The sequence below is a fragment of the Lithobates pipiens genome, unplaced genomic scaffold (genome assembly GCF_037356315.1).
Source record: "Lithobates pipiens isolate NorthernLeopardFrog02 unplaced genomic scaffold, aLitPip1_a1.2 Scaffold_8, whole genome shotgun sequence".
Classification (NCBI taxonomy): Eukaryota; Metazoa; Chordata; class Amphibia; order Anura; family Ranidae; genus Lithobates; species Lithobates pipiens.
Window position 1 is genome coordinate 175,131,000 of NW_027507903.1, and position 26,164 is coordinate 175,157,163.

The 26,164-nt window shown below is 43.1% G+C and overlaps 1 protein-coding gene across 1 annotated transcript in view; it reads right to left on the reverse strand.

Annotated features, from left to right (window-relative positions):
• The window catches only part of NAMPT (nicotinamide phosphoribosyltransferase), an 80,199-nt gene that overhangs the window by 11,354 nt on the left and 42,681 nt on the right, over positions 1–26,164 (reverse strand). Inside the window, exons 4-8 of the mRNA XM_077472057.1 lie at positions 24,189–24,317; positions 13,012–13,170; positions 10,530–10,666; positions 1,353–1,578; positions 1,152–1,271 (exon numbers count right to left, since the gene is read on the reverse strand). Coding sequence (XP_077328183.1) covers positions 1,152–1,271; positions 1,353–1,578; positions 10,530–10,666; positions 13,012–13,170; positions 24,189–24,317 — 771 coding nt within the window. The remainder of the gene's footprint in view (positions 1–1,151; positions 1,272–1,352; positions 1,579–10,529; positions 10,667–13,011; positions 13,171–24,188; positions 24,318–26,164) is intronic.

Genomic DNA, 26,164 nt, shown 5'->3' on the forward strand with positions numbered 1-26,164 from the left:
TTTACTATTGGCGACATGGCTGAATAAGGGCTGGTTCCCACTGATGCGAGGGCTGACATCACACTGCAGTGCAAATCACATGCAATCTCTGTGATGTGATTTCAGCTAGACAGACAGTATGGCTGAATTTGCAGACCAACATCGCACAGGACTTTTTGGGTCACAGCAGATTCGGATCGCATGGGTGTTCAAACCAATGCGATCCGATTCCTGTCCGAATTTGCAGTTCGCACTACAATATGCGAACAGATTTGGAGGTCTCATTAACTTTCAATTGACACTCCCAGCAGTTCACATAGGGCAGTGTGAACTGACACTGGGAGACACGTGATGTGGGAACCCACAGTGGATTCGTAGGGTTGCCACATCGCTGCAGTGTGAACAGAGTCTAAACCTCACATGGAAAACAAGGCCTAATATTTAACATTCAGAATTACATAACACAAAGAATATTGTATAGCCCTATATGAAAATAAAAACCACCACACAAATAATCTTTCATAAAATGTCAGCTATATTATATATAATATTCTGCTACATTTCTTTGGTAGCAATAACCTAAATCAATGTAGATTTAGTCTGTATGAAAGGATTAGATATAGAGAGCTCTCTCTAAAGTAGAGGTGATCTGGACTTTTTTTTTTTTTTTTTTTTTTTTAACACTGATCGCTTGTTACAGTGACAATCACTATCAGCGATCCCTTTGCCTTCAATAGCTTTCATTCCTGACGGCTTGCTTACCATTTTGATTGCGATGATTGGCTACAGCCATCACTTGGTACAGGGCTGCTGTGAATGGCTCTGTACTATGTGAGCACTGGGATCGATCACAGTAGTAGGCAAGCTGTCATGCATTAAAGCCATTAATGACAGGTGTCTTTACATGTTATCATGCGATTGCTGAGATTGGTCACAGCGAACACAGTACCCAGGCAAGGTGATCCGCTGTGTTCACTGGGCACAGGATCATGCCGATGCACGCTCTAGCGGGCATGCACAAGCAGGAGGATGTCCCAGGATGGCCTTTGGGAACTAGAAAGCACCTACTCGGTCGTATTACACTACAGCAGACGGGAAGTGGTTAAAGCAATATGCAGCATATAAAAAATAAATAAAAAAATCAAACAAAAAAACAAACACACAACACTTGCCTCTTGCAGAGTATTTATATCCACACCATCTCCCTGTATTACACGAAGATAAGGAGGCAAGACCTTGTAACCTCTTGAGTTTTCTTGCACAGGGAATTTCCTTCCTAAAATTTCCAGAACCTGCAATCACAAAATATCATGAGCAACATACAGCATATAGTTTGGCTTCCAGGAGATATACAGTACAAAGGTTTTTTTTACCTTTAAAACGGTGTCCAGAGGATCTCCAGAATCTGGCCGAACTATTAAAGGGGCATCTGGACTTCTTGATTCAATCAAACTTCTTAAATCTTCCCCCCAGATTTTCTCACATGCATTGTAAATGTCATAACTGTCACTAACCACCGAAACAGGTACTGAAGAAAACTGTGTCACAATATGCCTAAATGCGTCCGTCTCATGGTCTTTACCCCAGGCTGTGATTGTACTGAACAGAAGACCAAAAAGGTAAATCAGGATTATTGTATTCACAGAAGATAACACAAGTAAAAAAAAAAAAAAAAAAAAAAGAAGTTGAATGTTCCCACTACAACGGATGAATACTTAACAGAATTATTCATAAAAACAGACAGCAGAGCCGGCTATTGACGAGTCGAAAACCAAAAGAAAAATAAATATTCGATGGTTAGCTTTTCGTGCCATTAGTGTGCCAACTGTGACATGCTACTTTCGTGCCAGACTCCTTTGTTTTTTTTTAGAAAAACAAAACTACTAATGATGACGCAGTCGTTTGTGCCATTTTTGGTTTTCATCTAGTCTATGAACAGCTTAAGTCTGGAAGGTAATCCGTGTAAAGACAATATGTAGCAGGTCACGGCTGATAACCATTTCTGAAAATGCTAGGCCCCTGGCTCTCATTCTGAAGAGTAACGAGTCACTGACCAGGAGCAAGCATGCATACAGAGTTCTGCTTTTATTTGGTATATGCTTGCTCTGGCTCAGTGGCCAAGTATTGAAGACAGCAAGGCAACTAACATTTTCAAAAGATCAGAGCTGGCAGCCTCCCTTTTCCCCCAGTAACCTTATCCTGCAATCCTCAACTGTGAGAACTGTATCATTCAATGGCACTGGAACATAGCTCATATGAGCAACAGCAAAAAGGTTCAAATACCATTCATAGCAACGTGTGTAAACTAGTTACTGATAACAGACTTCACACAAAACCTATACATTTCTGTACAAAGAAATCGACAGCCCCTTATTATATTTTAAATATTTGCGTCTGTTAAGGAGGTTGTTTTGAACACCATCTTTTTTGATGAGCTCATTACAAGCCGAATATTGCAGGCAACTAAAACAGGAACAAAGCAACTGGTGTCTACACATTTCCTTCTCTATTTCTTTAATTTTTCAGGAAACCATCTGTCTTGAAAGATTTTATACAGCCTACTCATCTTGGATATCATTCTAGATAAACACCTAAAAACGATATACTTATCCACGAGAGCCATAGAACATTTTAGAACTCTGAAGATTAATTGAACTTTAAAAAGCAATATCACCCCCCCCCCCCCCCCCCATAAGAAATGTGTTTGAGACATCATAAAATTATAGCAAAGCATATACAGACAGTTTTACTATATCACATACAATACGCCAAACATGTGCAATGTTATAAATTGCTCCAGGACAAAAAAGGGACACTTGTTTAAGTGTACATCCAATATAAAGATAGAAAAACCAGAGTATGTTTGTATGTTATGAGCAGAAATCATTTTCAACTCAGATTTTTTCTTTTGAGAGCATTATCATCAAGTTCAATAAAATGATAGAGGGGACAGGAAAAACCAAAGACAAAATAAAAATTTTTATTCTTGGATAGCAATCATTATTTAACCCAAAAAGCAAACATTGCAGCTTACCAGTTCTTAGATGTGATGGCTGCATTAGTTTTTACTTTTAGGCTTTTATTAGGTCTTCATCTGGTGATCCAGCCAGTAAGTCTGCTTTTCAACAGAAAAGCTCTCCTGCAGATGTAGCAGTTAGGGTCGATTCACACCTCTGCGATGCTAGAATCCTGCAAATCCATACAACTCGCAGGCAGTTCACATTGCCCTATGCGAATTGCTGGGAGAGTCAATGCAAAGTTAATGACAGTCCCAGATTGGTTTGCATATCGTTGTGCGAACTATCAGTTCGGACAGAAATCGGATCGTATGGGTGCAATTCTGGTGAGGACAAAAAAAAAAAAAAAAAAAAAAAAAAAAAAAGTCATGTGCGAGTTTGGCCTGAATTTGATGCAAATTCAGCCATACAAGCTGTATGGCTGAATTTTCATCGCACAGACATCGCATGTGCTTTGCACAGCAGTGCGAATGACATGCGATGTCCAACATCGCAGCAGTGGGATCCGAAACTTACAGGGATGAGATAAACCATTCAACACCGACAGGGATGCTTAAAATGTTTAGCTCTTACAGTGCCTTGCAAAAGTATTCACCCCCTTGGCCTTTTACTTATTTTGTTAGGATGAAAAAAAAAAAAAAGGGCTGTAATCTGAATTATATGTGATGGATCAGAACACAATAGTCTAAGTTGGTGAAGTAAAATTAGAAAAATATATACATATAACTATTTTTCAGAAATAAACTGATAATTGACATGTGCGTATGTATTCACCCCTTTGTTATGAAGCCCAGAAAAAGCTCTGGTGCAACCAATTAGTGAAATGACGTCCACATGTCTGTAATCTAAGTGTCACATGATCTGTCATTACATATACACACCTTTTTGAAAGGCCCCAGAGGCTGCAACACCCAAGCAAGAGGCACCACTAACCATGAAGACCAAGGAACTCTCCAAACAAGCAAGGGACAATGTTGTTGAGAAGTACAAGTCGGGGTAAGGTTATAAAAAAAAAAAAAAAAAAAAAAAAATCCAAATCTTTGATGATCCCTAGGAGCACCATCAAATCTATCATAACCAAATGAGAAGAACATGGCGCAACAGCAAACCTGCCAAGAGACAGACGCACACCAAAACTCACAGACCGGGCAAGGAGGGCATTAATCAGTGAGGCATCACAGAGACCTAAGGAAACCCTGGAGGAACTGCAGAGCAGAGACTGGGTATCTGTACACGCCATAGGAGTTGGGCTTTATGGCAGATTGGCCAGAAGAAAGCCATTACTTTCAGCAAGAAACAAAATGGCACGTTTTGAGCTTGCAAAAAGGCATGTGGCAGACTCCCAAAATGTATGGAGGGGTACTCTGGTCCGATGAGACTAAAATCAAACTTTTTGGCCATCAAAGAAAACGCCATGTCTGGTGCAAACCCAACACATCACCCAAAGAACACCATCCCCACAGTGAAACATGGTGGTGGCAGCATCATGCTGTGGGGGAAGTTTTTCAGCAGTCAGGACTGGGAAACTGGTCAGAGTTGAGGGAAAGATGGATGGTACTAAATACAGGGATATTCTTGAGCAAAACCTGCACCACTCTGTGTTTTGAGGCTAGGACAGAGGTTCATCTTCCAGCAGAACAATGACCCCAAACTAGAGCTGCCACAATGAGTCAACGTAATCTACTACGAAAATACGTCGACGTGCGTGAAAAGCGTTGATGCGTCACACAGTGAGTTGCAGGTCCACACCACCGCTGTGCTTCTCTCATCCTGCTCCGTGTCTCCCACTCTCCTCCGTGCTGCCGTCGCCCTCTCTTCTCCCCCCTCCGTGCGGCCGCCCCCCTCCCTTTTCTGTGCCCCCCTCCTCTCTCCCCCCCTGTGCCCCCCCCCTCCCGATTTCTGAATGGACAGAATCACTGACCACTGACTCTGTCCATTCATTCACATAACTGAAACATTGTAACCTCCTGTGATTACGATGTCTCAGTTAATGAATGGAGAGAAGCTGCCGTCTTTTCTCTTCATTCATTATCAGTGCAGCAGAGGCTACAGAGAAAGGGACTGGGGAATCTGTGTCCCTAGTGCCTTTCCCTGTCTCAAATGGGAGATGTCAGAGGTCTAAAAAAAAAAAAAAAAAAAACAACAAACACACTGACACTGTCCCCACACACCCTCCCCCTTAAAAAAAGAAAACATTGTAAAAAATTTAATTATAAACATTCATGAACTTCTGAACTGAAAATAAAAAAAGCCAAGATAAAAATTATATTTATAGCTCTACCCCAAACACACTGCTAAAGCAACACTTGAGTGGTTTTAGGAGAAACATGCAGATGTGTTGGAATGGCTCAGTCAAAGCCCAGATCTTAATCCAATAGAAAATCTATGGCCAGACTTGCTGTTCACAAGCGCAAACCAACCAACTTGAAGGAGCTGGGAGTAGTTTTGCAAGGAGGAATAGGCAAAATCCCAGTGTAAGATGTGGCAAGCTCAGGAGACTTATTCAAAGCGACTTGGAGCTGTGATAGCCACAAAAAGTGGCTCTACAAAAGTAATGACTTTAGGGGTTATGCACATTGACTGTTATTTGTTTGCGTCACAAAAAAACAAAAAACAAAAAAACACACACACACACACACACACACGCACGCATCTTTAAAAGTTGTGGGCATGTTCTGCAAATTAACCACTTAAGCCCGAGACTATTTTGCTGGCTTAAGACAAGAGCACTTTTTGCCATTTGCCACTACGTTGCTTTAACGGACAATTGCGCAGTCGTGCGACGTGTCTCCCAAACAAAATTTACATCCCTTTTCCCCACAAATAGAGCTTTTTGATCACCTCTGCGCTTTTTATTTTTTACACTATAAACAAAAAAAAAGGAGCGACAATTTTTTTTACATTTTGCTATAATAAATAACCCTCAAATACATACATATTTATATTTATGGTCCAGAGCCCTCAGACCGATACGGATAAGGATGACAAACAAGGTTAACATAAACTCGCTTACTTGAAATGGACCTGAAAGTGTGCCCTGGTCTAACGTACGGTATGCCAAAATAAGGGGGCATACCTTAAAATGAAATGAATATGAAATGAGTACTCACTTGAGGAGTATGCTTAGAGAAATGCCCTGATAAAGGGGATGGGTGGGCGGGTATCACGCACCGGAACCGACGAGGAAGACGGGCGGACGGCTGGTTATATATTCCACCGGGCTCCTCCCATAATTTCAGGCCACCATACTGGCCTTTCTATTTATGGTCCAGAGCCCTCAGACCGATACGGATAAGGATGACAAACAAGGTTAACATAAACTCGCTTACTTGAAATGGACCTGAAAGTGTGCCCTGGTCTAACGTACGGTATGCCAAAATAAGGGGGCAAAACATCCAGGTAGGGGTTGCACTTTATTGAATCAAGACTGTCACTGGGTGAGTTTGACAAAGGCCTGGGCCATCTCTATTTGCAGATTGGGTATGTAACGGGCAAAACAGGAGGACTTCCATCTACCCAATTTCTTGATAACATGGACCGGGACCCCTTGGCGGGAGGCAGTAGAAGCTGCTTCGATACGGAATGAATGTCCGGAGTAATGAGCAGGATTGAGGTGAAGGATGCCCAGGAGTATCCTGACATGCTCCATGAACTGGGCTGCGTTGAGAGGTTTTGTGTGAAAAGGCAGAAGCGGGCCAGTTCCTGGTTGGTTGGCCAAAAGGGTCAACAAGCGGATGAGAACAGTGACCGGGCACCAGTGGTTGTTGGTTTTATAGAAGTGTATGTCCATACCCGAGCCAAGCTGCTGCGTCTTGGAGACTGCTAAGTGTAAGATGAAATGGTCTTCGTATCGGACCAGATGGTGCTTGTACAGCATGCGTGCTGTGAGGCTACTACAAGTAAACTGGCTTGGCCGTAAGAAGCCGTAGAAGGCCAGGTGTATGGCTGCTTGTAAATGCCACTCATGTGGAGACCGAAAGGTGAAGTGGCCAGGATATCTGACATAGTTCTAGAACGTCTCCTGTGAAAGGCGGTGGTTTGGTGCCGGCCATCGGCTGGCGCTTCTGGACACTGCGCATAACAGCAAGAACGGTGTGGTAAGAAAATAAGGAGGGTACGGTAGGGTCCTGGAGGGACGTGAAATGTTGTACACCGGTCAGGTATAGCCGGATCGTATTAACGGATAACACCAACTGCGAGTGGCAGTAGGAAATGAAGGCTACGACTTGCTTGACACGGGACGTCACTGTGCTGTGATACGTGATGAAGCGGTTAAAGGCCCTCCAGGCTGACTGATAGGCCTTGAGGGTATTGCGGGAAAGGGAGTGATCGATAAGTTGGGTAGCCGCTAGGAGGTGAGGGGCTAATCCAGGGTTAGTTGAGACCAGTCCGGGATAGCTGCTGATGTTGGTCCGGCTCCGGGTACCTGATCGGAAAAGAGACAAGGTTAAAGCGGGAGAGGGCGTCCGCTGCCTGATTGAACTTATCGTGGATAAAGGAACAATGGATGTTGAACTGAAACAACAACAAGAGCTGGACCAGTTGACGTAGGAAGGACATAATCAACAGAGAGGACGCCTTGGCGCAGCCAGGAATTGCCAGTAACTGGGGAGGCCAGGGAGCTGCGAGCCGGAGGTGGCCAAAAAACAGCCGCAAGCCCGTGGAGGCCGCTGCGTCGGTCATCACCTGGGGCGAAAGGGAAGACACGGAGGGAATGAACAGGGAGACGCCATTCCCAGACGATAGGAATTCCTCCCGCATAGCAAGGACTGCTATTGCCGCGGGATCCAGGCTGAGGACTTGCTCTGGATCCTGTGAGAGGGACAGTAAGACCAATAGGCGTGACACAAGGCACGACCCTGAGGGATGATGCACATAGCGAACTCAACATGCCGTGTAGGGACTGTAGGTGTCTTTTGGACGACTAGACTGGAGAATATGCGAGGATATAATATGCCCCTAAAGATGGCAGTTGTGATGGCGAGCGTTTGCCGTTGGCTATGGGCTGATGCCTCTGGATGCCCCGTGGTGGGGATCTTGCTGTATGGGCCGTAACGACAGATGGCTCTCCGTGCACTGTAAGGATAAGAAATGCTGAACGCTGGCTAGAAATAGCCTGGGCGTGCTACAGGAAGAAGCCAGTTGCGTGTGACAACATGATCCTGGTGCGGGACGGAAGCTGAACTCAACTGTCCTAAGGAAGAGACGGATAGACAGACAACAGTGAGTGGTTTGTAAGAAAAGCCACAGGAGACAAGTGGCCAATTAAGTGCTGCTGAAAATGACGTGTAGCCAGTTTGTGTGCCACTGAGAACGTGCTTGCCAACGAATGATTGCAAGAAGTTATGCTAAGTCACGAGCCTTGGCATGACTAAAAGTTGTGTTTAAACATGTGCTTGCGACAATTGCCCGGGAGTTTGTCACTGGAGATGTATACGTAGTGACTGTGAGCAATTCGTGTTACCGCATGTGCACTGCGAAGACTACAGGAGTTGTGCTTGAATGCATGTTTGGATGCGTGCTTGCGATGATTGCAAGATGTTACCCAGGATGCGTGCTTGCCACGACTGCAAGATGTTATGCTAGGATGCGTGCCTGCAACTAATGCAAGGAGTTGTGCCAGGACTCGTGCCTGCAATGACTGCAAGGAATTATGGTAGAACATATATAAAGTATTGGGCTCAGTTCACACTGCAGCAACTTGGATCCGACATGTTAGACCCCCAAGTCGCATTACATGTGAAATCCCGTGTTAGTCAACGAGAGCGGTCTAAATTAGCACTGAAGTCTGACTTTAGCAAAAGTTCCTGTACCACTTCAAAGGCAATTTCTCGCCAACTTGTGTCCATAGACTTTACTAGAATTTACCTCAAAAGCAAATACTTACCTATATTGATGTGATTTGGAGCCGACATTCCAGGAAGATTCCCCAGGCATCCCTAAAAGTCGCACCAAAATAGTACTGATGTTGCCAGGAAGTTGCCTGGCAAAGGTGCAACTTTCAGGTTGCATTAGTGTGAACCAAGCCTATAGGCTGGCCATACATGGTCGAATCTCGAAAGAATTTTCTTTTGAAATAAGAAATTTTGTGCGTTTTGTCATCCGACGGTGCCACCATTGATTGCGAAATTCGACCAACCAAGCCTTCAATTTCACCTCCTGCTGCTGCAGAAAATAATTTGTGGCTGGGAATCTACTTTCCGTGAATTTTCTTTTCTTGCACATGCATTTTTTTCGATTACATTTCCTGCACGATTCTCCAATCATTGATTAGAAAGTTGTTAGTTTTTCAAAGAATTTCCAACATGCCTGAATTTCGATGTGCGCACGAAAATCAGCAGTTGCTCCAGCCCACCAATGTTGAGAAATGCAAACGAAAATTCTTAGATAAGATTTTCGAAAGAATATGCTTTAGAAATTCGACCCATGTATAACTTGCCTTAGTGGGAGTTTGGCTTCAATTTGTAATGCTGGCCATACACTATACCAGGGATATGCAATTAGCGGACCTCCAGCTATTGTAAAACTACAAGTCCCATCATGCTTCTGCCTCTGGGTGTCATGCTCGTGGCTGTCAGAGTCTTGCTATGCCTCATGGGACTTGTAGTTCTGCAACAGCTAGAGGTCCGCTAATTGCATATCTCTGCACTATACAAAAAAACTATTTTCAAAGAACGAACATTCGGCCGTGAGCGCAAATGATAATGCCAACATGTAATGACCAATGAAATCGCTCAGTGGGCATAAATGAATGCATTTTTTTTTTTTTTTTTAAACATATACATAGTGCAGACAGTTTGGACGGGAAACACATTTCAATTTTAACCTTTCAATTTATCATTCGGTAGAAAATTTCCAAACTTGTCATTCGTTTTTTTCGGCTCAAAAACGTCCCAATGATTATCAATTTTGTGCCCATTAACTGGCCAAAAAACGAACAAACTTTCTAAATGACTGAATTTTGGATGATTTTTCGTATAGCGTATTGGCCAGAATTACTGCATTTAAAATCTGCCCTCTGCACTCCATCCACAGTGGTGTCTGTATAAGTCTACCTTCACCCTGGGGAGGGCGTTGGCTGTAAAGCGTCACCATTTTTTTAGAGGCACTATTGGGGTAGTTTTAACCTCTGCTAGTGGCAGAAAAAGTTAAAACCGTTTGCAAAGCGCCGCTGCAGCGGTGGTTTGGTGGCGCTACCCTACTGATTGCAATGGGCAAGGGTGCTTTGGCTTTTTCCCCTGTTTTCACCTGTATTGGCCAGTAACACACCTCCTGTATTACTGAGAAAACTGAAGAAATTAGCACAGGAAGTACAGTAGACAGCAGCACTGTCGGTTTACTGTTGGATTTTTTACGCTTCAGCATTTCATTGTTCTGTTGACCGACTCAACCAAAAACTATTCTATGCCAAGCTACTTGAAAATGCTGTGGTATACTGGAATTTTTATCCCCCCCCCCCCAAGCATGGATGAAAAAAATAAATAAATAAAAAAACACTCAACAACATGTGACATAAAACATCAGTTTACTTACCTGTGTTCAGCAGCTGGCACAGAAAAGCCTGGAACTGGGTCTTTTGTTCCATAGTATCTCTTTATTAAACAAATACCAGCTACAGTATCTGTTCCTTTAAAGTTCACCAAATGAGCTGATGCTCCGATCCCAGCAGTCTGAAGGAGAAAACAAAAAACAGGACAAAGTTTTTGTATCAATAACCACACATTCGCACAAATACCGCAGAGCATAACACTGTCTGGTTAGCACTGCAGAATAATCGCATGCTAAAAATCCAATGTGCTGGATGTACCCATGTTGATCAATGGATTGACTTGAGCAATGAACCTGGCAATAGATGGATCAAATCTTGGCCGGTCCCTGCTGAACCATCTATGGGCGGCTTAAGTGACTAGACATATCTACTTTCAAAATACACGTATAGAAAATTGTGTATTCCTATAATTTTTTTTATTTATTTATTTTTACACAGTACATTTAGTACATAAAACAAATAAAAGTGTTCATATATTTGTATTAATGGTTAGCACTTTAGGGCCCTATTTATAAGCCTAAAAAGGTATGAAGCAATTCATATTTCAGAACTTCAGAAGTTTGAGCTCAAAAGAGAAGTATGACTTTTGAAAAAAGAAAATATTTATACTCACCTAGGTGGCTGCATCTGTCTCTACACAGAGAACTGAGCAAACATCTGATCGCTCAGTTCTCCCCTCGGTTCTGAGCAAAGAGTGGTGACAGTCAGCCACCAGCTCTGTCCTGCCCCTCCAGCGCACACTGGAGCACTGGGGAGTGGTGAGGGCAGGAGAGGATGGATCAGGTCACAGAACAAACTGCAATCCTGTGATCCCAGGAGGAGTATAACCAAAATATCTTTGGCTATACTTCTCATTTAAGACTTTGAATACACAGTTTTAATGCAATCAGCCATGTATAACACTCTATACTATGTATACAGTATAACACTCCATGGAAATTGAATACATATAAAAACAAAAAGACTACAAGTCTCTATTCTCATAAAAGATTTTATGCCTGGTGGCTAGACAATTGCATACAGAAAACATATCAATAAAACATTTCCTTCATATAAACTAGTCAGATTCTACTTGTAAAACGTGCAATGATGTGACAATGCGAGTATTGAGGAAGGCATTCATCTCCAGAGGCTTCTGTTATCAACTAGAATCTGGTTAGGTCTACTGCTATGAAAACGATTACAGTAGATCTTAAAAATGTCTAGTTTAGCACATAAATCAATCATTTACAATTCTACAAGTACCATTTTTACACGTTACTACGTTAAAAAGCCTGGTTATGAGACAAGCATGGGAACTGCCTATCAGGATCTCTTCTGCTTCTAAAATAGAACATTTCTGGATTTTATGCCAACTCTGAAATACAGTAATGAGGTGGAGGTGATGTGTGCCAATTACTGTGCAATTCACCCACTTGGACCTAAAATATAAAACAAAAACCTTTTTCTTTTTTTTTTTTTTTTTTTTTTTTTTATAAAAAAACTTGAAGCAAGAGAGCAATACCAACAAGGGGAGCAAAAAGTCCAAAACAGAGGCTCTCTTCTGTCTGGCTGTAAAAGAGGTAGGTATTCTAATCTGAGCCTACTCAATGTGTCCTTAAGGTGTGGACACGACTGCGGGATCAGTCACAATGCGCAGCACACGTATAAGCAGTGTGCACCCACTGTAAAGACACAAGTTGTCACAGCTGGGTGGCCACAGTTAAGATGCTGGTGCCATACAGGAGGGGACAATAGCTGAGGCGAGCCCATCACTGGATCGTGGGACAGGTGACTTTTCTAAAAGTCAGCTGCTGACTTTGAAATGCTTACACAGGAGACTGGAGCTCCGCTTCAATGCAGGGAATGCATTAAGGTAAACATTTTAACTTTAGAACCACCTTAGTCTCTATGTGAATGAAGGAAAGTATTCTGGTTTTGAGCCATCTCAACTCTCCAAAAAACACCACCTTTCCAAATATGAGACCACTATCAATACCTCTAAAATGGTTTTAATGCTTTCCCTCCCAAGAGAAAACTAAGTGGTGGTGCGCCAAAATTTTATATATATATATATATATATATATATATATATATATATATATATATATATATATATATATATATATATATATATATATATATATATATATATATCACACACACTATAGTATATAGTTCGCAAAGACACAGTATTGGGCCACATTGTCCTGTAAATGTGGATTTTTATTTTACAAATAAAAGTTATATATTTTGGGCCCAAGTGGGTGAGAGGGGCAGCAAGTAGAGCGTATCACCTCCATGGTTTACTACCGTTTTAACATTTTAAGAAGCAGGTTAAAAAAAAAAAAAAAAAAAAAGTCAGTCCCACCTTACGTCTTCTGTGACACAATGTCAGTGAGAACAATACATAAATACTCAATGTTAACACTAGAAAATTCTCATATCAGTAACTGATTAAATTGTAAAAATTAGTGAACATTTTACCTCTTGCGAGGAAACTCCTCTGTAGCCAAAGTCATGTAATTTATACTCGAGCCCTGTCAGGCTACCAGACGTTTCCAGCAAATACTTTGCAAGAATTTTCTTCTGCTCTCTTGAGTTTGTTGCTACAGTGATGGGATACCATGTTTGAACAAGGATTGTCTAAAAGAGCAAAAAAACGTAATTAAAATAACGGCTGGCATACAAGCATCTACTGTGGGATAGATATATAAAACACAAAAAAAAAGTATAATTCACTTCCCACCGTCGTGGTGCATTTACTCTCGATTACAGGTCTTCAGAGAGCACCTTTTTGTGAAGCATGATTCGCATCAGCTGATGCGTCTTATGAACAAACTTAAAATGTTTGCGCGTCTTTTCAAAGAAACTCTAAACCACACCTTCAGACTAATTTCATTAGCCGCTTCAGCCCCGGAAGATTTTACCCCCTTTCTGACCAGAGCACGTTACAATTTGGCACTGCATTGCTTTAACTGACAATTACGGTCGTGTGACATTGTACCCAAACAAAATTAGTGTCTTTCCCACAAATAGAGATTTCTTTTGGTGGCATTTTTGCTATAATATATATCCCCAAAAATGTTTTTAAAGAACAGATTTCTTCAACAGTTTAGAGAGATAGAGATTATATATCTATAGACACACACACACACACACACACACACACACACACACACACTTTAGGGGGAAAAAATAAAAATAAAAATCACAATACGCGTATATTGATTGTAGATGCTATAACTTTTGCACAAACCAAACTATGGGAAAGATATGTCATTTTTATCTTTTTTTTACTAGTAATGGCAGTGATCTGCGATTTTTAGCAGCATTTTTGGGACCATTGACGCTTATACAGCGATCAATACAAAAGAACATGGGAATTTAAATGAGGTGATCATAATGTTCAAAATAAACGGAGTAAACTGAGTAAGTAAAATCTCAAAAATGTATTTGCGTAAGAATTAGACAGACATGAATGGTAGCAATTGTAAACATCCATACACATGGGCGATATGCAATGGTAGTAAAACAAAAAATGCAAGTACATCTGTATACTCGACACGTTTCGCAAGCATAGCTCGCTTCTTCAGGAGTTGATGTCTGCTTATGCAAAATGTCTGAAAGGCAGTTTAGGACATCCCATACTTACAGACATTGGAAGATTGGATTCATGGACTTATCCCCACATGGCAGGAGCGAGAGGCACTCCAACCAGGAGATGAAGGAACGTGACCCAGCAAACCCAAACAGACCAGGTGGGGGGAAAAAAGATGGCAGAAAAATTAATGGAAAGTGTCCCTTGGGATCCCCATTGGCCATATGCAGCGTAAAAACAAAAAGCTGCATGAGTATATGGAGTCCATTGAAAGCTACTAAAAAGTTAGCTAGGAGTCAAATTGTATGAAAGTATCGATGTAGTGTACCAAGTCAGCGACAATATGGACAGGGATGCACAAGGGAAGGAAAAGCGAAAAAGGGAATTGTGTAGGAAAGTGTCAAAGAATAGTCAAGAAAAAAAAAAATGAATAGTGAAGATGAGGGTCATGAGGAGAAAAATATATGGTTGAGTGATGCAGGGGGTACAAGTGTCTGATTCACGCATGTGTGCGTCAGTAGGAAGTGTAGGAGTCTTGCCATCAGTGACTAAAGTAATGAGTAAAATAGTGCTTACCAAGGTGAGGAAACAAATGTAAAAAGAGATAACGCCATGTCAGCCCTCCAGTCTAAAACTCCCGGGTGGGTGTCATGCGTCAGTTGGCTATGATGCGAGTGTGCAGCACCCTAACCCCCATGTGCCGACTCCCTCAGCCAGCTGGATGGCATGCTTCTTAAACGTGGAGACCCCGCACACAGAAGTCTCATGATGGGCGTAGAAGCATGGCGACGATGTAACGGTGGCCCTGCCCTCTAGAAGATGGAAGGGGGGGGCAGCAGAGGAGAAAGTGCCCACATGTACATAGCCGCTCCCAGAAGGGAAACTATGCCACAGCCATCAGTGGGGTCCAGCACAACAGAACGGTACCAACCCCGTGTGCTGACCAGAAGCATGACTGCAATATACATGTCTAGTTAAAGATGCAAGTTATGCATATATAAAACGATAAGATCAGAGAGCAGCAACAGACCAAATAGGGCATATAGGTGTCTTCCGCCCAAGTTTAAAATGAAAAGAAGCAGTCTGAAGGCTGTCCGTTATGTCACACCTCCTTCCCCAATTAATATACGATACAACAGAACTTTGCCCATGGGACTTTAAGTGGAGTTGCTCATAATGGCCAAAAATAATAAAATGGAGTAAATTTAGTAAGTAAAATCTAAAAATTTCTACAGCAATCAGTGCTATAAAAATGCATGGATTACTGTGTAAATGTCACTGGTAGGGAAGGGGTTAACACTACGGGGCGATCAAGGGTTAAATGTGTTCCCTAGTTAGCGTTTCTAACTGTATGGGGATAGAACTGATTGGGGGAGAAGACATATCACTGTTCCTGCTTACTAGGAACAAACAAACAATTTGTCTCCTCTCCCCTGACAGAACAGGGATTTGTGTGTGCACGCACACGCACACACACACGCTGGCTCTCATGCTGGCGATTGCGAGTGGCTCTCGTGCCCGCGATCGCGGGTGGCCATCGCGCCTACGAGCATCGGGTACCCCTCCGTGCCGCAGGCACATGTGCCTCAGGTGGCTCTTAAAGGGAACAATGTATCCATACTTTGTTTTGCGCATATCCATACGTTGTTTTGTGCAGCTGTGCCATTCTGCAGATGTATATTGCCGGCCGGCAAGTGGTTCAATTAGACTCCAGTTGTGCAAACTACTGACTTCAATTAGCTTTCGTTGAATTAGTCAGTCTATGGCACAGATGTCAAAACACAACACCCATCATGTGGCCCTCCCACACACCAGTTTTACAGCCGGATTGTGGCGGAACGCCATTCTGACACCTCCGGCTTTCACTCCACTCCTGCTCCCCACTGCCACTTGTAAAACACAAAAGCCTTCTGTTTTTACATGGGACAGCTTTGCTTGTAGTGGATTCCGGATTGAACAAATCCCTCACTGAGAGAGGACAGGACAGGAGAGAGAGTAGAGATGCAAGGAAGCTTGGGGGGTGGGGGTGTTTGAGTTGCACACTGCGTAGCAAAACCTTGTACACAGAGCACCGCTAAACCCAGCTCACCCCTGAACTCTGCACCCTGAACATAGTGTACTCCAGGACTTTCCTCTCTGTACATAACACACCTGAATAATAAAAGAATAGATACACTCTTACAGATACAACTGGCCCTTTGAGAGCAACCATACTGCTGATGTGGCCTGCAATGAAATGGAGTTAGACACCCCTGGTCTATGGGTCACCTTACCCTTTCCTCCAGCACTGTGAATGTTTAATACGCGTGCTCAATAAAATACAAGAATTTAAATGGTTTGTGTTTTATCAGCTTAGGCACATTTTGTTTGTCTATTGTTGTAACTTGAGGATCAAATCACATTTTATGGCCAATTACTGCTAAAAATCTTGCGGTGTGGAATGGGTCAACTGAAGGGCTGTCACAGTCTAGCTGATCAGGAGAGGGAGAGGGAGAGGGATCTGGCCCCGGGCCGAACAGGGGCACCGTGTCTGGACACACGGAGCTATAACTCAGCTCGGGTGCCCCCATAGCACTCATCAGGAGGGAAGGGCTAGGAGTGCCGAAGAGGGACCCAAGAGGAGGAGGATACGGGCTGCTCTGTGCATGACCACTGCACAGAAGTGGCAAGTATAATATATATTGTTTTTCTCTCTAAAAATAACACAGGAGACTTTACAAATCACTTTGATTATCAAAAGGAAAACTGACACAAAATAGCAGCACACTCCCAGCACAAACACAGGTATGCATATATGCGGCCCCAAAGATAAGGACACGTGTACAGATGGCAGGAGAGCGATGAAGTAAAATTTCAACCTAACAAATTCTCAAAAAAAAAAAAAAACAACATTGTATGCTTATCCATGTCTAGTTCGGTCATGTGAGCCCCTGTGTTAGTGAGCAGCAGCTGCAAGATAGAGGTGATAATGCTAGACAATGGCTGGGAATTCAAGGAGCAGTGACATCCCTTATAGGCTCTCATGTCCCTGCTATTGTTGGAGCTCCTTCCTCTCCCGTATAGCTGCTCAGACACAGATCACATGACCAGAACAGAATAGACTAAAAATAGGCTAAGTACACTTTCTTTACATAGGTTAAGACAGCTCAGGTAGCAGAAGGGTGAAGGGGGCATTAAGTCTATTTAGTGTTAGGCTGGAATAATACTTTAATACCGCTGAAATGCTGCGCTATCAAAAGCAAGTCATGGAAGGGCGCATTTTTTTCTTTTTATATAGAACGGATCTTCCACAGAGTTCAAAACCACAAAAAGTGTTTGCTGAAAACTATTGCAGTTTACTAAAAGGAGTTTCCCACTAGTTAGGGAGCAACTCTACTCTCCTTGAACACACACACAAAAAAAAATCCCTACCTTCTGTTATTCTAAAGAAATCCCTGTTTGTCTCCATGTGCAAAGTAAATCTGTATGAGAGTGGTTTTATAAAATCAGCTGCTGTACCTGCAGGGCTCTAATAAGGAAAGTGACAGGGTCTGCTTCCCCTTTAGATGTTTTCCCTTTGGGAGTATTGTTGCAGGGGGTGCTTAAATCTGATTTGTAGCTTAGTGCAGACTTCTGGGAAAATCAGAAAGCCAATAAAACAAGCCGGAAATTACATATCTGCCATATCTGGGGGCATTCTTTCTACAGAACGCATCCAGGCTGCCATATTGCATTTTACAGAAAATAACAGCACAGCAGATTGAAAGGGGAAAGGTCAATTTTAAGGACATTTGGTTGCAATAGGATGTGTCTCATTGTATACGCTATATTTCTTTTCCCACTAAACTCTAGTTGTTACCCTTTAACATGCTCTAATGACCTTCTCTGTGAAGAGCATTTGATCAATAATGATGTAGGAGGAGACATTCCAATTTACTGTTATGACAAACTGCACTGTGAAGTACTTGCTTTTTTTGATTTAATAAGGCACCTTTTAACACTTTTTCAGGTCTTCAAACAAAAACTATTAAAAAAAACAAAAAACAAACACTTATTTAACCACTTGCCGACCGCCGCACGACGATATACGTCGGCAGAATGGCACGGGCAGGCATATGGGCGTATATATAAGTCCCTGCCTGCCCGCGGGTGGGGGGCCCGATCGGGCCCCCCCCCGGTGCCTGCGGCGGTCGGCATTTCTTCGAGAGCGATCCGGGATGAGGGGGCGGCCATTCATTCATGGCCACCCCCTCGCGATCGCTCTCGACGAATGGAAATCCCCCGTGACATCACTTCCTCTCCTGTAATGTAAACACAGGAGAGGAAGTGATGTATTCTCTCCTCCGTGTCGGTATTTTCCGTTCCGACACGGAGGAGAGCGGATCGGTGAGTTGCACCAACACTCTACACACACAGTAGAACATGCCAGGCACACTCACACCCCCCCTTTACCCCCCGATCACCCCCCCAATTACCCCTGCCCCCCAGTCACAGTGACACCAATGTCATTTTTTTTTTTTTTTTTTTTTTTGCATTGGTGTCATTTGTGACTGTAATAACTGTTAGGGCAGTTAGAGTTAGCCCCCTTTAGTTCTAATGTACCCCCCTAACCCCCCCAATAAAGGTTTAACCCCGTGATCACCCCCCGTCGCCAGTGTCACTAAGGCTGGGTTCACATTGCAGCGGTTTATGAGAACGAATGTGATTCGCACCGCACTGCAGTGCAAATCACATCCGATCTCTGTGCGATTCGAGTTCAGCCATTCGCCGCACCCGCCGCACCCGCCGCACCCGCCGCAAATTCGCACGGGACCCTTTTTTTGGCCCGCAGCAGAATCGGATCGCATGGGTGTTCACACCATGCGATCCGAGTTTGCAGATCGCACTGCGATATGCGAACTGATCTGGGGGTGTCAGTAACATTTCACTGACACTCCCAGCAGTTCGCATAGGGCAGTGTGAACTGCCGCCGGGAGGCATGCGATGCGGGAACCCGCCGCGGATTCGCGGCGTTTCCGCATCGCTCCAGTGTGAACCCAGCCTAATAAGCGATCATTTTTCTGATCGCCGTATTAGTGTCACAGGTGACGCTAGTTAGGCAGGTAGGTATTTAGGTTCGCCGCAGCTTTTTATAGCGCCAGGGACCCCCATATACTACCGCATAAAGCCCCCTGATTGCCCCCTAGTTAACCCTTTCACCAGTGATCACCATATAACTGTTACAGGTGACGCTGGTTGGTTAGTTATTTTTTTATAGTTTCAGGGCACCCGCCATTTATTACCTAATAAAGGTTTAACCCCCTGATCACCCGGCGGGTGTCATTTGTGACTAATAACTGTTAGGGCAGTTAGGGTTAGCCCCCTTTAGTTCTAAGGTACCCCCCTAACCCCCCCAATAAAGGTTTAACCCCGTGATCACCCCCCGTCGCCAGTGTCACTAAGGCTGGGTTCAGATTGCAGCGGTTTGAGAACGGATGTGATTCGCACCGCACTGCAGTGCAAATCACATCCGATCTCTGTGCGATTCGAGTTCAGCCATTCGCCGCACCCGCCGCACCCGCCGCAAATTCGCACGGGACCCTTTTTTTGGCCCGCAGCAGAATCGGATCGCATGGGTGTTCACACCATGCGATCCGAGTTTGCAGATCGCACTGCGATATGCGAACTGATCTGGGGGTGTCAGTAACATTTCACTGACACTCCCAGCAGTTCGCATAGGGCAGTGTGAACTGCCGCCGGGAGGCATGCGATGCGGGAACCCGCCGCGCATTCGTGGCGTTCCCGCATCGCTCCAGTGTGAACCCAGCCTAATAAGCGATCGTTTTTCTGATCGCTGTATTAGTGTCACAGGTGACGCTAGTTAGGCAAGTAGGTATTTAGGTTCGCCGCAGCTTTTTATAGCGCCAGGGACCCCCATATACTACCGCATAAAGCCCCCTGATTGCCCCCTAGTTAACCCTTTCACCAGTGATCACCATATAACTGTTACAGGTGACGCTGGTTGGTTAGTTATTTTTTTATAGTTTCAGGGCACCCGCCATTTATTACCTAGTCTCACTAGTGTACCCCTAAATTTAGGGGTGTCTACTTTCCAAAATGGGGTCATTTGGGGGGGGTTTGTGCCATCTTGGCATTTTATGGCCTTCAAAACTGTAACGCCCTTAGAAAGCCTGAAGGCGGTGCTTGGTTTTCGGGGCCCCGTACGCGGCTAGGCTCCCAAAAAGTCCCACATATGTGGTATCCCCGTACTCAGGAGAAGCAGCAGAATTTATTTTGGGGTGTCATTTCACATATGCCCATGGCATGCGTGAGCAATATATCATTTAGTGACAACTTTGTGAAAAAAAAAAAAAAAAAAAAAAAAAGTTTGTAATTTTCCCGCAACTTGTGGCAAAATATAAAATATTCCATGGACTCAACATGCCTCTCAGCAAATAGCTTGGGGTGTCTACTTTCTAAAATGGGGTCATTTGTGGGGGTTTTGTGCCATCTTGGCATTTTATGGCCTTCAAAACTGTAATAGGTAGTGAGGAGTGAAGTCAAATATTTACGCCCTTAGAAAGCCTGAAGGCGGTGCTTGGTTTTCGGGGCCCCGTACGCGGCTAGGCTCCCAAAAAGTCCCACATATGTGGTATCCCCGTACTCAGGAGAAGCAGCAGAATTTATTTTGGGGTGTCATTTCACATATGCCCATGGCATGTGTGAGCAATATATCATTTAGTGACAACTTTGTGAAAAAAAAAAAAAAAAAAAAAAAGTTTGTAATTTTCCCGCAACTTGTGGCAAAATATAAAATATTCCATGAACTCAACATGCCTCTCAGCAAATAGCTTGGGGTGTCTACTTTCTAAAATGGGGTCATTTGTGGGGGTTTTGTGCCATCTTGGCATTTTATGGCCTTCAAAACTGTAATAGGTAGTGAGAAGTGAACTCAAAAATTTACGCCCTTAGAAAGCCTGAAGGCGGTGCTTGGTTTTCGGGGCCCCGTACGCGGCTAGGCTCCCAAAAAGTCCCACATATGTGGTATCCCCGTACTCAGGAGAAGCAGCAGAATTTATTTTGGGGTGTCATTTCACATACGCCCATAGCATGTGTGAGCAATATATCATTTAGTGACAACTTTGTGTAAAAAAAAAAAAAAAATTTTTTTTTTGTCATTATTCAATCGCTTGAGGCAAAAAAATAAAATATTCAATGGGCTCAACATGCCTCTTATCAATTTCCTTAGGGGGTCTACTTTCCAAAATGGGGTCATTTGGGGGGGTTTTGTACTGCCCTGCCATTTTAGCACCTCAAGAAATGAGATAGGCAGTCGTAAACTAAAAGCTGCGTAAATTCCAGAAAACGTACCTTAGTTTGTAGATGTGACAACTTTTGCGCAAACCAATAAATATACAATTATTGACTTTTTTTTTACCAAAGACATGTGGCTGAATACATTTTGGCCTAAATGTATGACTAAAATTGAGTTTATTGGATTTTTCTAATAACAAAAAGTAGAAAATATCATTTTTTTTCAAAATTTGCGGTCTTTTTACGTTTATATCGCAAAAAATAAAAATCGCAGAGGCAATCAAATACCATCAAAAGAAAGCTCTATTTGTGGGAAGAAAAGGACGCAAATTTTGTTTGGGTACAACATTGCATGACCGCGCAATTACCAGTTAAAGCAGCGCAGTGCCAAAGTGTAAAAAGACCTCTGGTCATTTACCAGCAAAATGGTCCGGTCTGAAAGTGGTTAAATCAGATCCACGCCTACTCAATATAATGCTCTTACTTTGACCCTTGCCATAGGAATCAAGTTTTTAGTAGGAAAAAGATTAAACAGGCATAAAAAGGGTACCATCAGACACAAAGAAGCAAAAAAAAATTATAGATAGAAACGCATGATTCTTTGATCACAGTTTTAATGCTCTACATTCAGATACAGGGAAGAGAAGAGAAATTGGCTTCACTTGAGAGCAGCAAAGATGAAGACATAGCTAACCAAGTAGAACATAAAATGCCCATCTCTGAACTGAAAAAAATAAATAAAAATAATTAAGCACTAAATACTACAAATTAATAAAAAATGTGCAATCTAATAAAGTGCTCTGTGTCTAACAAAGTGCAAAAAACAATAAAACGTCCAAGGTACATCTGGTGGAGGGTTGCACGAGGATTCTGTGTGCACAAAAGGGGAGCAGTGTGAAGATAAGTTTTCACAAATTATTCTTCAAATATATAATAGACTGTCACGTTATGAATTGGAGGGCATAAGGACACCGTGTGGAGTAGAGCTGCAAGTAACAATTAGTTTGTCTGTCAACTAATCTATCGATTATTTTTTCGATTAGTCATCGACTATACAATAATTTTTTTTTTTATTAATCTAGAGTTTGTTTTTGATTAGCTAATCCTTTGGATAACTTTACAAAAAAAAAAAAAAAAAAAAATATATATATATATTTTTTTATCTTACTTTTTTTATTTTCTGTTCAGACGTTCATGAATGTTTATAATTTTCACAATGCTTTTTTTTTTTTCAGCCCTGGTTGGTGGGGGGGCTATTGTGAGATATCAGGGGTCTTAACAGACCTCTGACATCTCCCATTTGAGACAGGGAAAGGGACTGGGGACACAGATTCCCCAGCCTCTGCTGCACTGAGAATGGAGAGAAAAGACAGCGGCTTCTCTCCATTCATTAACTGAGACATCGTAATCATAGGAGGTTACAATGTTTCAGTTATGCGAACAACAAGAGTCAGTGGTCACTGACTGTCTATTCTGAAAACGAAGGAGCCGGGTTTACTGGCTCCTACCTCCACTCTCCATCCTGAGATACCGAGGGGGGCGGCAGCACGGAGGGGGGCGGCAGACATGGAGCAGGATGAGAGACTCACCGCGCTGAAAGCCGCGGTGGGGGTGTGGACCTGCAACTCTCACTGACACATCGACGTCGTGCACATCGATGCATTTTCGATTACGTCGACTCGTTGTGGCAGCTCTAGTGTGGAGTATCAAGCACATTGCACTTTATGTTTGGACATTTTATTGTTTTGTTTTTTTGCACTAAAGCAGTTTGTTGCACTTCGTTAGACACAGAACACTTTGAGATTGCATATTTTTATTAATTTGTAGTATTTATTTAGTGCTGCACTAATTGGTTAATATTATTTGTGTTGTCACATTATCAGGAAGTGTGGGGAGTGTTGGCAGTTTTATTTGTGTTACACATAGCAGCTCACAAAGGTTTTACATATATATCAATCTCTCAACTGGCAGAGGTGCGGGGGGGGGGGGGGGGGGGGGGGGGGGGGGTATTTGGGTAGAACAGTACCAACCTGCATCAGCCACAAATCAACATGCCACATTCAAGCATTTTAGATGTCACGAAGAAATCATAAAGAGCTCAGGACCAAATTTAGAATGTATACTAGGTAAGCTCAGTTTCCTACTGATTGCAGTAAAGCCAAATAACTGACATACATACTTTCAATTATTTTTGCATGCTGCGACTTGACCTGCAGCTGTTACTGGACTGATTCCCCAGATTTGGTTTTATTACATTTTTGCAAGTTGCCAGAGAGGCAAAACCCTACAAATTCGCTGTATTCTAAAACCGTGGTCTCCAAACTTTGGCCCTTTGCTAGCCTTTATCCGGCCTTTGGGCACTGTTCTCCCATGTACACCAACAATGGGGCATTGTTTCTTCAAAATACTAATGATGTGGTAATATTTCTTACACCAATGATAGGGCACTACTTCTCCCTCCTACTAACCACCAAGCCTGAGGCTATGGTCATCTTCACTAATGCTGGGTCCGGGACTTTCTACCCCCCATTGACCACAATCTGCTCCCCCCCCCTAAAAGTCTGAAGGACAGTGAACTGGCCCTTTGTTTGAAAACCCCCTGTTCAGGACAAGAAAGAAGCACATAGTGCCTCTGATGTAGAATAATCCATCTTCTTGCCACCTCTGCTCCAGAGGACTCCAAAATGTGGATCAACTGTAAGCATACACGGCAGGTGCATTGCCAACATACCATGGAGAAACAGACAGATGAGAGGCAGAACTAATGAAAGCTAAACCATGGTCAACAAACCTCTATCCAATTTGTAAGCCAGTAGCATTCAGGATCTGTATTTTCTACTGTGAACAGGACATTTCCCCTGGGGATAACACTACCTTCAGCCACAGCCTTCACTTCAATAGGCAGATGTCCATCATATTTCTAAAAAACATAAACAAACAATGTGTTCATAGGAGCAATGGGGACATTTTTGTTACAAACATGGCAGTTTAATACAATGACCTGGTATCATTAAATTAGGACTGTTTACAGTACTTGTCCTTCACATAGTGTTCTCATGCTACAGCAAAGAAAGCTGAAAAATTCCAGTCCCACAGACAGCATACGTGCCAAAGTTCAAGTGCCATTTTCACAAAAAAGGGTACAAATTCTACGAATGTGACAGCATGGAAACTTTACAGTCGTATGTAGTCCTTCAATGTTATCACAGTTAGTTACAGGAATCCGTGGCCTGTGTACATTTACACTGCTCTTAGACCTCATACACACTATGCTCTTCTGAATGTTTTTCTCTTGATAGAAAAGAAGCAGCATTAAAAACAGGCCTAAAAGTCAAATTCTTCAAATGCGTTTTCACTGCGTAAAGAGTTTGGACATTCACTCAATTAACTTCAATAGTATTTCTGCCAAAAAAATAAACACACACCCGGAGCTGCTGACATGTACAAGTAGGCAGCATATTTCCATTATTGGTTCATCTTGTCAGTGACACATGAAAGTATTAGAGCCATTACAGAAACATAACAGCCAAGCAACTAGCATTTGTCGACAAGGTCAGCAATGGCAGTCATATTTCTTTTTAAGGGCTCACTTATGCCACAATCTGTTTTCCTGTGGGTTTCTGCTTGTGCATTGGTAGTGAATTACCTGTATTTATCGGCGTATAACACGCACCCCAAGTTTAGGAGGGAATTTTAAAGAAAAAGGGGAAAAAAAAAAAAAGCACTTGCATTTAAAATGCCCATTAATGCAGCCTTATCAGTAATTTTCAGCCTTGCATTGTATCCTTGTCAGTGTCTTTGCCAGACAGTTTGACAGAACACCGGCTTGTCGTTTAAAAATGGCGCCGCCGAGATACAGAGCGGAGGTCCTGTGCATCTTGACGGTGCTCGGTAAGCCGCCGAGAAGGGCCGAGTTTGGCGGAAAATAGCTGAAAGCCGGCAAGAAAGGCAGAGAGAAGCTGACAATCTGCGTATAACACGCACCCACGATTTTCCCCTGATTTAAGGGGAAAAAGGTGTGTTATATGCCGATACATACAGTATTTCTTTCATTTCAATTTATTATCTTTACCAAGTTGCATTTACAAGTGCTTGTGCGTAGTCAAGTGAAGAAAAAAATGCAGCATGCTGTACCATAGTAACATAGTCTCACAGCTCCGACTACCAACTACCATCCTTACCTCATCATGGGTTCTATCTCCTCGTCGGTGGCACTGATCGGTTCCCCACAGCTATGGGCATCTAGCAGACTGGCTGACATGATGAAATATGGGCCGCCTTGGCCCCCATCCAAGGCGGAACAACTGGCGCGGTCCAGAGACAAGATGGCGCCGTTCTGCAGGCCTCCTCCTCTGCCGACCGGAGCTTAGCTAAAGGGGTGAGTGCTTCAATCCCAGCCATCTTCCACACATAAATAGACCCCTGCTGTCACAAAACTCCCAGCATGTTAATGAGAGCATTCAGGCTGTAGATTCCCCCTGCTGAGCCCTACACTGTCGCCATTATGCTGGCTTTCAAGACTGCAAGGCCTCCCTCTCCACACAGATAGCCTCTAGCCACATGTACGTCACTACTAAAACAAGGAGGTCCAGAATCTCCGGGACAGAACCAGAGACACAGAGGAACGTATCAGTACTCTGGAGGACACTGTAAATCCCCTGGCATGTCAACATGCGTAATACTACTAGTGAGATAGTGGCACAGCGCCAAAAAGCGACGATTTGGAAAATCGTTCTCGCAGGAACGATCTTAGATTTGTGGGGTTCC